This window comes from Poecile atricapillus, chromosome 1, assembly GCF_030490865.1.
Source record: "Poecile atricapillus isolate bPoeAtr1 chromosome 1, bPoeAtr1.hap1, whole genome shotgun sequence".
Taxonomy (NCBI): domain Eukaryota; kingdom Metazoa; phylum Chordata; class Aves; order Passeriformes; family Paridae; genus Poecile; species Poecile atricapillus.
In genome coordinates this window covers 66799761-66812475 of record NC_081249.1, presented here as the reverse complement: position 1 = coordinate 66812475, position 12715 = coordinate 66799761, and the positions used below count along the sequence as shown (strand labels likewise).

Sequence of the window (12715 nt, the reverse complement as noted above, 5' to 3'; positions counted from 1 at the left end):
TCTATTCTAAAAAGACCTCTACAGTTTACGGTTACTGATACAGAGATTTATGTGGACGACTCTTTCATTCCTCAGGTGCAGCTGTCTTTGTACACCTACCTGTCAGCTGAATTCATTGGGACTGCTACGATCTATAACACCATCCGCAGAGTGGGCACGGTGCTGCAGTTAATGCACACGCTGAAATACTACTACTGGGTGGTCAATCCTGCTGATAGCAGCGGCATTACTCCGAAAGGATTGGGTAAGTGCCACACGTAAGGAGGAAAATAAAAGCATTTCTCCCATAGGAGGGTTTATGATGTAAATGTCTGACAGCTCCTTGGATCTGTAGGCAAGAAGGTAAATAAATGGCAATAGTTGATACCAGAGGTCATCAGTAGGAGGACTATGGAAGTACTTTTTGGTGTATCATAAACCCATGCTGATAATTTATGTTTCTATGTATTCCCAAAAGATTCCAACTCTGGTCTCCACTCATGTAGTATATACTTATGTGGGCATACTTTAGGAAATGTATTAAAAAGATTGATTTTTCTTCTTCTGTAATGAAGAGGAAATGTTACATGTATTTCATATGCCAAAGAAAGCTTTGTGAGGTTTGAGTCATTAGTAGTGTTAAGTGACCTTGAAAACAGAGTGGAAACTTCCAGTTCTCACTGCAGAGGTCTCTGAAGCTGTATTTCCAGTTCAACAATATTTTTTCTCTGTCATTATAAAATAGAGATTTATTCAACTTTGCTTAAATTGATTCACTTAGCTTAGCAGAGGAGGTACTGAATGACAGCACCAACAAAATGCAATAATGGATACTGGTTGAGCACTGCATGTTACAGATGTGTATTAACCAGAACAAATCATTCTAATCCTATACATTCTGGCTGTAATGCCATTACATTTAGCTAACTACTTGTGTAAAGCAGAAAGGATTTGGTTGAAAGTCCCTTAAGCTAATAATAATTCACCTTCACCTGATAAAGGTGAATTTATTAGTTATTATTATTGTGTAAATATTATTGTCATGCTGAGAAATTGAATAACTGGGGAATGTTTCTAATACTGCCACATATCCAAATATTCAAGAGTATTACATATCTAACACATTAGTTACTGGAGAATTCTTATTTGTAAGTGAGCTGCGTAGGGGTTTTCCTCAATATTGTTTTTTTTAATAAATAAAACCAGAAGTAACAATTCTTTTCCTAGATTAGGTATCCTAATAGGCAATGAAGGTGCTGAAGGTCACAGAAAGAGTTGCTCTAGGATGTTGGAACACATTCATAGTTCTCTCAAAGTATTAATATTAGATGAAGAGTAGTCTTCAAAAATTATTAAAATTTATTTTAAAATACTTAACAAAAGCCTACTGTTCTCTGTTCATTTAAACAAAATGTTTTAAATCCTAGATAATGAAAATTACCTGTGGTAGGTAGTTAGTTAACTTGAAGTCTATCAGTGATAAATTATATTATCCACTTACGCCCATTCTGGATTCCTGCTGCCAAAATAGAATTAACTTCTTTTTTTGGTGCCTGCAGTGAGGATGTCTCCTTCTGAGCTAGATATCTGCTTATTATGCACAGTGGAGTGCAGGAGTCAGTTGCCTTAATACAGTTTTCTAGCATCATTTTAGTCTTGGTGGGGCATCTCACCTGCCTCTCAGAAGGATGCAGGTTTCCTGTGTATCCAACACCAAATCTGCTTGTTTTGGTAGATATTTTGTGTACTTTATGGCATGACAACTTAAAATGGTAAGTATGTTTCAGAGGCTGTGTCTTACCTCTAATTGACAGGCACTTGAGAAATGCTTTGTTTGAAATGTAGTTGCTTCCTAGACTGCGTTGCCTCTATTGATTAGATCTCCACTAACCTTGGTGGAAGGTTAGAAGCTGGTCTTGTGTGGGAACTGCACTGTTGATGTCTGAAATTAGGGTGAGCTGAATCCTACCCTGGAAGTGGCTTTATCCAGATTCATACTTTCAGAGATCTGCTCTGTTGAGGTTTACACTGCTGCACTCCATCGGTACAGTTTTTACCATCAGACAAATTAACTCTCTCTGAGATCAGTGAGGAATTGGGATGTTTAAAACTCAGATGATCAGCTTATGTACATGGTGTTTGTGACTGCTGAATACCCACCTGTTTTGAGGTGAAGTTTTCAGGTGTCAACCACATCTACAGATAGATAGAGACTTGGAAAATTCCTCAACTAGCTTGAGAGTGGAAGTTTGAGAACATAGTCTACTTGTTACAGCTGAGGGTTTTTTTTATTTTTTTTTCTAGTGTATTTATTTAAATTTTAAAAAAATCCCGTACTTCTGTGTTGTAATGGTACTACCTAACAACACTTTGAAAATGTATTGCATATTACAGATTGCTTCCTTCTGGCTAGGTTTGCTCTTTGTGGAGTCAGTGACATTTCTTTCTGTAGGAAGCATGGATGGTTTTTATCTTGCCCAGATCTACCTCTTTGCAGTTAGCTGTATTTTTTGAGTATTTTTATGCGTAATGCAGTTGGATCTCTATTTATCAATAATGGAGGGGGCTGCAGGTAGGCACTCCTTGAGCTTTATTTCCAGCATCAGCCTCAGGACAAGGTGAGACACCAAAGATGTTGAAAGCTCATGCCATTACAACAGCAGCCAAAATTCTCTTGGTTACAATGCCTTTTAAAAAACTTGCTAGCCAATAGGGTAACGTTAAAAGCTTACAAGTGTTTGCTTAAGTCAATCATTAAAACTGCGCATACACTTTGCTTCTAACAATGTTTGCTTGTTGTAGCTTAAAAACAATGGATAAAGCTTCATTATTAAACTTACATTTTTCTATTATCTTGCTTATCATATGTTCTAAGGCCTATCTTTACACAGCTCAAAAACACAGCCTTATTGTTTCCTGTCCTTGCAGGTCTGTATTCTTGCACTCTTCTATTCTGAAATCTGTTTTCACACAGCTTCTGAGAGTTTTCTACCTTTTCTATTTCCCACATAATGCCAATTGAATAGCTTCAAAAAATATATAAGGTATTCATCAAAATCTTAACAGAAGGCATGAGGTACACAAGGATACAAAACTAGGAATGAGAAATGAATCAGTTAACTCTAAATTAAGCACAGATATGGCTGGTTTACATCCCTACCTTTTCTTTCATTCAAAGTGTAGTACATTCTCCTCTCATTTGTGTCAGTTCCAGACACAATTCTTTTTTTTTTTCATCTGGAAGGCAACCAGGTCGGTTCCTGAAGAGTAATCAGGCAGTGTAAATTAGTGACTGCTTGGTATAGCAGTTTGAAAACAAAAATCAAAATTTCTAAGGCCTTCATGCAGTAGTTGGGAAGTTGTTTTATAAAGTGAGGCCATGCATATTTTTAAAAAACATGTGATCCACTATATCTGAATTTTCTTATTTTGTCTTTAGTTAGATTTATAGATAAATTTGACTTTTTGAAAGTTTAATGGATTCTTTCTTCCTTGTCCTCTATCCTCTTCTTCTTCCCTGCAGAAAGCTCTGTGTAATTGATAAAGCTACAAAGTAGTAGTACTTATTTTTCTGTTTTTAAGAGTGGCTTTTCTTGTGTTGCATTGAAGAATGTCAGCCTATCAGAGAGGTGGATCGGTGACTTAGCAACAGATGTCCAAACCCAGCACAGCTATGGAGTTTTTTCCATGCAAATCAGCACTGGGGATTTTTTTGTTATTACATCACAGATAGCTTCTGCTTCTGACTAACAGACCTGTAATAACTGTGGTGATTTGCAAGCAAATGACTGTGAAGATGTAATAATTGCTGAAGTGATGGGTTGCTAAATTTAATTTCATATTAACTTCATTTCATAAAAAGTTTTTTTATGAAATCCACATTAGTTGCTAACAATTGATAACATTCCTGAAAATATTTAAAAATGTTTGATCACCTGGATATTGCATCACTTTTCATTACCACATGGGTGTCTTAGTTTAGGGCAAATTAGGGAGGAAAACTCTGGATGGGGATTTCCCCAGGGAAATGCCCCTCCCCACCAACCGGTCCGGGAAAGGGAAAAAATTTTTTTGGAGAGAAGTGGAAAAAGCTGTTTATTTAACAGAAAATTGAATAATATTAAATAATAAAACCTCTTGCTGTTCGATGGGATGGCAAATCTAGGAAGAAAAGTCCTTTTCATGTGGTGTAGCTCGGCTCGCTCAGTTTCTTATCAGTCCCTCCAGCGCTGGAAAAGTGCCGAGGCCCAGGCCCCGGTGGGCCACAGGCGTGAGCTCCCGGGGTTTGGCTGGGTGTTCAGTCCAGAGCAGGCTTGCACAGATCCAAGAAAAAGGAAAAAAAAACCAAAGGTCCGGGGAATTCCTCTGCCTCAGCTAGCTAAAACTAACTAAAAGCCAGGGAGAAGCTCTGTCCCGCTGTCTGTCTGTGCTGCAGACAACACAGTCCAGGAGCGAGATGTGTGGGAGTTATATTTTCTTTAACACAAACTGCGGCTTCTTTTTTCCCCCTCTTTTGCTCTCAGAGCCAGTCTTAAAGGTACAGAACTTAATATATAACATAAACCAGACGATTGGGGATACCAGTATCATAAAGTCACCCCAGGACAATGGGTTTTTAATATTAAGTGCAGGTCTGGTTGATTCAGACAGCTTATAGTCCTAGAAGTGGCTGTAGTTATTACTCTTAAGGCTTTTTTATTTTCACCTCTGTTTTCAGCACATCATAACTTCACCAATCCCAATAGTTCAAAAAAGGTGACTCTGCCAGGATTTTGGCTTTGTGGTAATTTTTATTAGCCTACCTGCAGCCCCTATTGCCAGAAAGTTTATAATTTGTTGAAATGTAGAATAATGTATAATTTTATTTTTTTTTAAATAAGAAAGTTGCAGTGTAAGAATATAATTATGTGAAATTTAAAGTTGCTGTGTTATAAGTAGTATTTGATATCTCAAAATGGAATAATAGGACTCATTTTCTATAAACATTAATTTTAATGTATGAAACAGAAAAATGTCATCATGTGAGTAAATTACAGCTGAAATTCTAGACTGACTTGACGTGAGACTTTTCAGATCTGGAGAAGACTTTACTCATGCCATTATCTGAAATTTGACTGCATGTGCTAAAGTGCTTTCAAATAATTTGCTGTCATATTAGGAAGTAAGCTTATTCATGCAGACATTTTAGTAGTGTGATGTTTTCTTGTCTTCTAGGCATGTCATCTTTTATGTGGTGATACTGAAACACTTTTTTATATTAGTAGTTTGATTTACTATTACATGCTGACAATTACTCTTCTTCAGGGTTTTATTGCCTTCCCCTGTCTTAATAAAGCACAAAGTGGGTGAGTTTTCTGCAGTGACAGTTTAGTAGCCTTATTTTAAAGCCAATGGAGCTCAATATTGAAGTCTTCCATTTGGCAAATGCTGTTTTCTTTTAAAAGTGGAAGCTTTTCTTTTGCTTCTCCTAGTATGGGAAGTATGAAGGCTTTTTTAAAAATTGATTTTAATAAAAGTTTTAAGAGGCTCACATACTTATTTTAAATTTGGTTTTGTATCTTCTCTTTCATTATTGGTTTTCTGTTTCATGCTGGTATTCCTTCTTAGATTCAAAATCCTGAATTCATATTTGTGTTTTCATTTCCTTCTGAGGTACTGGAAGCACTGTTTCAGAGTGTAAAAGTATCAACTTTTCCCATAATTATTCTTTCTAGGTTTTGCATTTTAGATGTAGATCCACACAGGGGAAAAAAGTTGCCTGTTTAAAATTATGAGTTACACTTTTCTTCTGGTGTTGTTTGTTTCAATTTTTTTAAAAAACAGCTTAAAAAGTCAAACTAATTTCCAAAGGAAAAAAAATCTAAATTTTATTATTTATTTTTCCATTTGGACTATGGTTATGGCGGTTATCTTGATTTGCCACATGCACGCTTTTAATATTTTGTTAAATCATACAGAATAAGGATAATAGGATCACCCAGCCATTGCAGTATCAAACACAAAACAAAGCAGACAATGGAGTGAAAATTATTTAAAATTTATACCTATTTTCTGTAATAATTTTATTTTATGTTGAGTTGGAAGGGACCCATCAGGGTTATCCAGTCCAATTATTGGCCCTGTATAGGATACCCCAAGAGTAGCATCTTGTGCCTGAGAGCATTGTCCCAGCTCTTGAAGTCAGGCAGGCTTGGTGCTGTGACCAGTTCTCTGGGGTGCCTGTGTTGTATGAGGGAAATGTGCATTTAAGTTCCCAACTACTCTGTGGTTTAGTTCATTCCTGAACTGAGCGGCCAAGCATTTCTTTCTACTGCTGTTTCCTTCAGGGCTCTTCACACTCCAACTCTCCTTGAGTACTACCTTTATGAGTAGCATCATGTATCCTTACTGAGAATCCATGGTGGTTAAAGTACAAGTTACGTAATGCTAAATAGTTTTTAAGAATGTTTTTCTTGTCCAAATTTTTGAACATAATCTGTGGAAGTGGGAATTACAGAAATTATTGTGAGGAGAAAGTGGCTATAGTTTTTCTTTTTGTAGATAGAAATAGTTCCATATAGTTATTTCAAGAGCTGGATTAGAGTGGAACTCAGTTCTTGTTAGATTTGCAGCAGAGAGAAAATCAGGTGCTCTGTGATCCACATATCATGTGATGTTATTTATGTGTGCATGGAGATGAGATTCTGCTATCTGTATCATGTTTTATTAATTTAAGGAGTAGAAAAATCATGCTTTTTACATACTAAAAAAAAAAAAATCAAAACAGATGAAAAATGTTACATTTGGCTGTTGGTAGAACTGATAACACAATTTTATTCCCAAAGACAGAATTGGAAATCCTTGTTTTTTTTATTCAAAGCTCCCAATCGGTTGTGTGTTTTTGTTGTTGGTTTTTCAGGGTTTTTTTGAGGGTGGATTTTGTTTTGTTTTGTTTTCTTGGTCTTTTTTTTGTTTTGTTTTGTTTTTCACAGCAGTACTAATTGTACTTAACTCTGTGAATATGTTTACTTATTTCCTCATTTATTTCTGGTTTATGGGCCTATAATTTCTCTATGTTTCAAGGATGAGCTGGATACAATTATAATTTTTTTTTCATTTATTTTTGTCTGAGTAAAGCTGGCTAACTTATTATGAGTGCATATTTTAAAAAATCTGACGCAAATGATAGGCTCTGTGAAAAATACATACATAAAGAAATCTAAAAGCAGGAAATGCTTTAATGACTCATCCCTTGTGTGGGATAAGGGAAGCATCCTTTCTCTTTGCCAATTAAAAAGAATGTTACTATTTTGTATTAGGGATTTATGGTTGCTGTACCAGATCTTGAAAGGATTATCTTCATAATTGATCTAATTTGAGATTGGTTTTAGTCTTTAGCAGCGCTCACTATCAGTGTCTGAGTGATGGTGACACTGAATTGTCTATATGCAGTGATGGGCACAAAGATTAATAGACAGTAAAAAAAACTACTTTGCAATGTTTGAGTTGAAAAACAAGATCTACTTGTCTTTCTCTGCCTCAGTATATGTGTAGATAATGTATACTTTTAATTGTGTGATAAATGACATCATTGTTTGGTCAGTAATACATTTTTCAAAAATAAATCTTCAACTAGGAATGAAGTAATTTAATTAGCAATGAAGTAAAAAAAAAACTATAGTGGAAAATCTGATTTAGGTATCTTTAGAACTTCCTATTTAATTCTATTCAGTCTGTGTCAGATGATCATTGCATCATATTGCTGCAGTCGTTTCTTCCATTCTTTGTAGCTGTCTGGTGATTACATAGCCTCCAGTTTCTCCAGCCTGTCTTATTTCTCCTTGCTAGTCCTCTTTTAATTTTTGAAACCAGTGGAGTCTTTTGGGTAGCAGCTAGTCCCCTGTTTCTGATTCTAGAGCAGTGAAGCTTCCTGACCCAACTAAAAGGCAAGGAATAAATAGTACTAGCGGACTGAAGGGAAAATTGCACTTTACCTGCTTGGCATAGCCTGCAAGCAGCAGCTCCTTTGATAGCCTTTGCATGTTGAAGAACCCTTTTCAAGGTTGTCACACCTCACCAGGGAAATGAGTGGGTGGGTACATGAAGAAGGAGTAAAAAACTCATGTGTTTTTGAAGAGGTTCCCAGTTAAATTGGGATATCTTCTTTTTGACATGTCCTTACATTTTCTGTTATAGAAAAATTTTGCAGACCTCCCCATTGCCTGTATTCTCTTTCCATAATTACAGTCTTCCAGAGAAGACAAAATGCCAATTTATTTTTTTAGTCTTGGTTTTCAGATATTGTCTGATATTGAATCTCAAAATTAGGTGTAGGAGGGAAGAGGGTGTAGAAAGAAAGAAAATTCTGTGATGCTGTTAGGGAAATTGAATCTGCTTTTAAATTAATGGGAAAAATAGCTAAATTATATAAAATATAATATTTATATATTTATTAGATAAAAAGAACTTGTTGATAACAAGCACCCCCTTGCTAAAAGTTCATGTAGCATTTAATATAACTGCATCTAGTACAAAAAAAAAAAACAAAACAAAAACTCCAACTGACTTCTGTGTTTACAGTGGAAAACAGATGTTCCATGGTGCTACCATGAATTAATTAATATAAATTATTCTTATATCTTTGAAATGAATCTGTTAGAACGTTTTACTACAATACCCTCAGTGTTCTTACAAACAGTGGGTGGAGAGCTTGAGACTTATTCGCTTTTTTCTGAGGACTACACAGTTCTCCTCTTTCCACTCCTAAACAGGGAAGAAAACTTGAATGTATTAGCCATTCTTTTTGTTCCTCTTAGTGAAACAAATATACATTCCCTTAAGGTTTTCCCTTGTTGCAAAGTTGAGTTACTGTGTGTAAACCAGTGGCTTCACTTCAAAAAGCATCACCAAAGACAATTAGAAAAAATCTGGATTGGAAATAATAATGAGACGTAGACTGTTTTTAAACTTTCATCTGTGTTTATCAGTATAAGATGAAATGGCTGATGGAAAAATAATTTAAGTTGCCTTTATTTTTACTGGTCAAAATTTAAGACTGTCTATGCCATGCATTATCTGAAAAGCTGGAACTTAAGAGAATTTCCAGTTCAAATTCAATATTTATGAAAAAGGAGAATGGGAAATACAACAGAAATAGTTTCAAATTACTATAGTTGTTCAAGTTCTGGCTTTTTTAGAAGTTTCTGTTTTCATAATATACTTCATCAAGCACAGTTGTTTAATGTATTATGGATTACATTTTTTTTCCTGGTTTAAATTTAATATTTTCTTTAGATAGTAGTTCCTCTTTGGTTAAATATCTTTAGTTTCTGCTACAGGTAATGGTTACCACTATTATTTTATAAATCCTTTCTCTGTTGGTTTTTATTCAGATGGTATTTAATGTAGTTAAATGTTTAACAACTAACAAGTTGCTTATCACATATTGCTGCCTATCTACTACTATCACATTATTACTATCCTTCATCTTCCTCTTTCTTTTTAAAAGCTGTGTAAAATATAATATGGATTTATTTTTTTCCAAATGGAACATCACTTATACTTAAATATATTGTGTTGAAAATGTGATTCTGAAAGGTTATAAATGATATAATTTGCAAATATGAACTTTTATATAAGAGTAGAGTACTAAATCTGTTGTAGGAACTGTGATTTCCTTAAGAAGCTGCAGTGATTAAAGGAATTAGTTTATATTTAAAAGTGCTATATTTTGTTTCTTCCAGATGGTCCTCGGCCCTCCCAGAAAGAAATCATATCATTAAGGGCATTTATGCTTCTGTTCTTGAAACAACTTATATTGAAGGTAAAATGGTCTATTCCAGAATGAAACATTGACATCTGTTGTAATGGTATCTTTCATAGTAGAAAATCAGTAATACCTGTCCAGTATTGTGTCTTTTCCTGGTTAATTGAATGTTCATGCACATCCTTCTAATCAACAGAGAAGTAGTAAATCCACACAAAATTTTTTATTAACCTCACCAGACTCTGCCATGTATATTTTATTAAATGCTTAATATATTTATATTCAGTAAAATATTTTATATGTCATATTTATTATATTTTAATTAAAATATGATTGCAGTTATCAAGCTAATTATTGCTTTAGCCTTCTCATACATTCTACCACTGGTAGAAATGGTGTAGGACTCTTTCTCTCTGTTACAGCTGAATGCTACTCTTTGATAGCTAATCTGCCACTTGAGACTAGACTGAAAACCAGTATTTTCTGTCCTGTCTCACAAACTGGAGGGGTAACAGTAATAGTTTGTAGTATCTGAGGGCCAACACCAGAAGAATCTGACCTCATTCTGTTTTAAACTGTCAATGCAATAAAGAAAAGCAGTAGAATGATAGAATTTAGTCTTTTAGGTTCAGATAAAAAAGCTGTAGGATTATTTGACTAGGTCCAAGGTTTGCTTATCCAAACCTGAGGAATGTATTTACTCTGAATAATAAATTAATAATTTTTTTTTTTCCTTAGGATCGAGGAGTGAAAGAAGATGAACTGCAGAGCATATTAAATTACTTATTAACAATGCATGAGGTACATTTCTGTAATTACCTACCTTTTATTGTAACTATTTATACCAGCTCTGTGGGAAGCTTGTTGTTGAGGTTAGTTTGTAGAATAACGTTGGTGCTTGTCATACAGGATGAAAATATTCATGATGTGCTGCAGCTGCTAGTGGCACTAATGTCCGAACATCCAGCATCCATGATTCCTGCCTTTGATCAGAGAAATGGGATACGGTAAGACAGTGAAGTGAGAAAATACATTAAAAGTAGTTCCAGTATCATCACTCTCCAGTTTGCTTCTTTTTTCACATAAATATCACACTTGCTGATCTTTTAAACTTCAATTTCATTAACTTAGGCTTTATTTTTTGACAAAGTGAGTGATTTCAATATGTTGGAGTAAAAAAAGAATTTCCACTTAAGATTGCCATTATGATATTTCAAAGAAACTGCACTGTTTTACTTGCTTCTCAATCTCAAATATAATGTATAATTAAAAAGATGCTTGAAATAGCCATGTATCTATCTCACAATAATTTTAATTATTCTTTCTTTGTATTTTTAACGTTCTCTGGGGAGAAGAGGAGGAAAACAAGAAATCATGCCCTAGCCTCTCAAATTCTGTCTGAAAAAAGTAGAATTAATGTATTTATCTGTTTGGCTGTAAAATAAATAACTGATAATTCCCAAAGAAGTGTTATTTTTGCAGGGGTTTATGTCTAATTTGGAAATAAAATTTTTTTTCAGGGACTAATAATTTTCATGTTAATAATTTAATATTTGCTGACATTTTATTTTGCACTGTTTTGAAAATATTTTTAAAAATGCCAGGGGTTTGTAAAACCCCGTAACAATCTACTACTTGATAGATTCAAGCTCCGTTTTGCCTAAGTGCTAAGATCTTTGTACAAAGATATGTACTTAAAACTGTCTGAATGATAATGCTTGCTGTAGGGGAGACTCATGGTTAGGACTTTGCTTTCTGCCTATAGTTTGTGTTCAGAGTTCTCTCCTTGTCATTTTTCGAAGAAAGGTAAGTCTAATCTGGAAGACTGGAGACATCTTTATGTAACTGATATTGAAAGTGTTTGATGGTGCAGTCTTTATGGTTGAAAGTCTATGTTCTAGAAGTGGGGAGAATGCACAGAATTGCAACTTTTAATTGTTTAAAAAACAAAACAATACATTCCCAAATCCATACAAAAAGTTAGGTTTGCCTAAGATGTCAGAGAACAGAAGCCCCAGAGGCCATTTGATAATAGCAGAAGTCATTTCAAAAGATGATCTTGTCTGAAAAAGCACTCATTAGTAGAGAAAGACTAGAAAGTAGGGCTAAAAGCTGAAGCCAAGCTAATTCTAATGGAAAACTAAAATATAAATTAAAAAACTTGTTACAGAACAGTGCAGGGCAGGGGTAATGTTTTCTGTCCCTTGGTGACTTCAGATCAAGGCTGGCTTCCTTTCTGAAAGACTGCATAATTTGTGTTTAAACCTATAATATTAATTTTATTAATTAAATATTAATTAAATAATAATTAGATCAGTTAATATTTGAGGCAAAGGGGTTTCTTTTATACAGTATTTAAAAGCAGAGGTTGTAATGAAAGGAGATTTTTACTAACATCCAGGTACTCCAGGATATGAGCTTGTGTTCCAATTTGCTTCTCTTGTCCTAAGCTCAGACTGCCTTTTATTTGCTTGTTCCAAGAGAGAAGTACAGGATAAGATGTTACTTTCTGTTATAAAATATTGAACTGAACCAAACTGCACCATGTCTCTAACCTGAAGAATTCATGATTGAACTCTTACGCTGCACTTGATCCTTTCAGTATATCCTATTTTGTGTAAATTGTTGTTTGTATTTATTTATTTATTTATAAATATCCTTGTTCAGTGAAATACAAACTATATATGTGATGTTTATTAATGTAATCTATATATATGATGTTTGAGCTTGAATGTGTTTTTCTTTTTTAGAGTAATTTATAAGTTATTGGCTTCCAAAAGTGAAAGTATATGGGTGCAAGCTCTGAAGGTCCTTGGATATTTTCTTAAACATTTGGGTCATAAGTAAGTGTTGTTTTAAAATTTTTGTAGTGGTGTATTTAAATTCATAGTTTTTCATGTCTTTTTGTCATGATTACTGTATATTTTTTGTCGGTTTTTAGAAATTACTTCAAATTATTAGTTTTTCTGAACAATAATTTGTACACTCTTA

General features: G+C 34.3%; 1 protein-coding gene across 2 annotated transcripts in view; it reads left to right on the top strand.

Moving 5' to 3' along the window:
• NBEA (neurobeachin) overlaps window positions 1-12715 on the top strand; it is a 461177-nt gene that overhangs the window by 125182 nt on the left and 323280 nt on the right. For both annotated transcript variants that reach the window (XM_058860312.1, XM_058860303.1), the window contains exons 13-17: window positions 76-244; window positions 9702-9781; window positions 10463-10525; window positions 10634-10731; window positions 12475-12567. In XM_058860312.1, the coding sequence (XP_058716295.1) occupies window positions 76-244; window positions 9702-9781; window positions 10463-10525; window positions 10634-10731; window positions 12475-12567 (503 nt within the window). The remainder of the gene's footprint in view (window positions 1-75; window positions 245-9701; window positions 9782-10462; window positions 10526-10633; window positions 10732-12474; window positions 12568-12715) is intronic.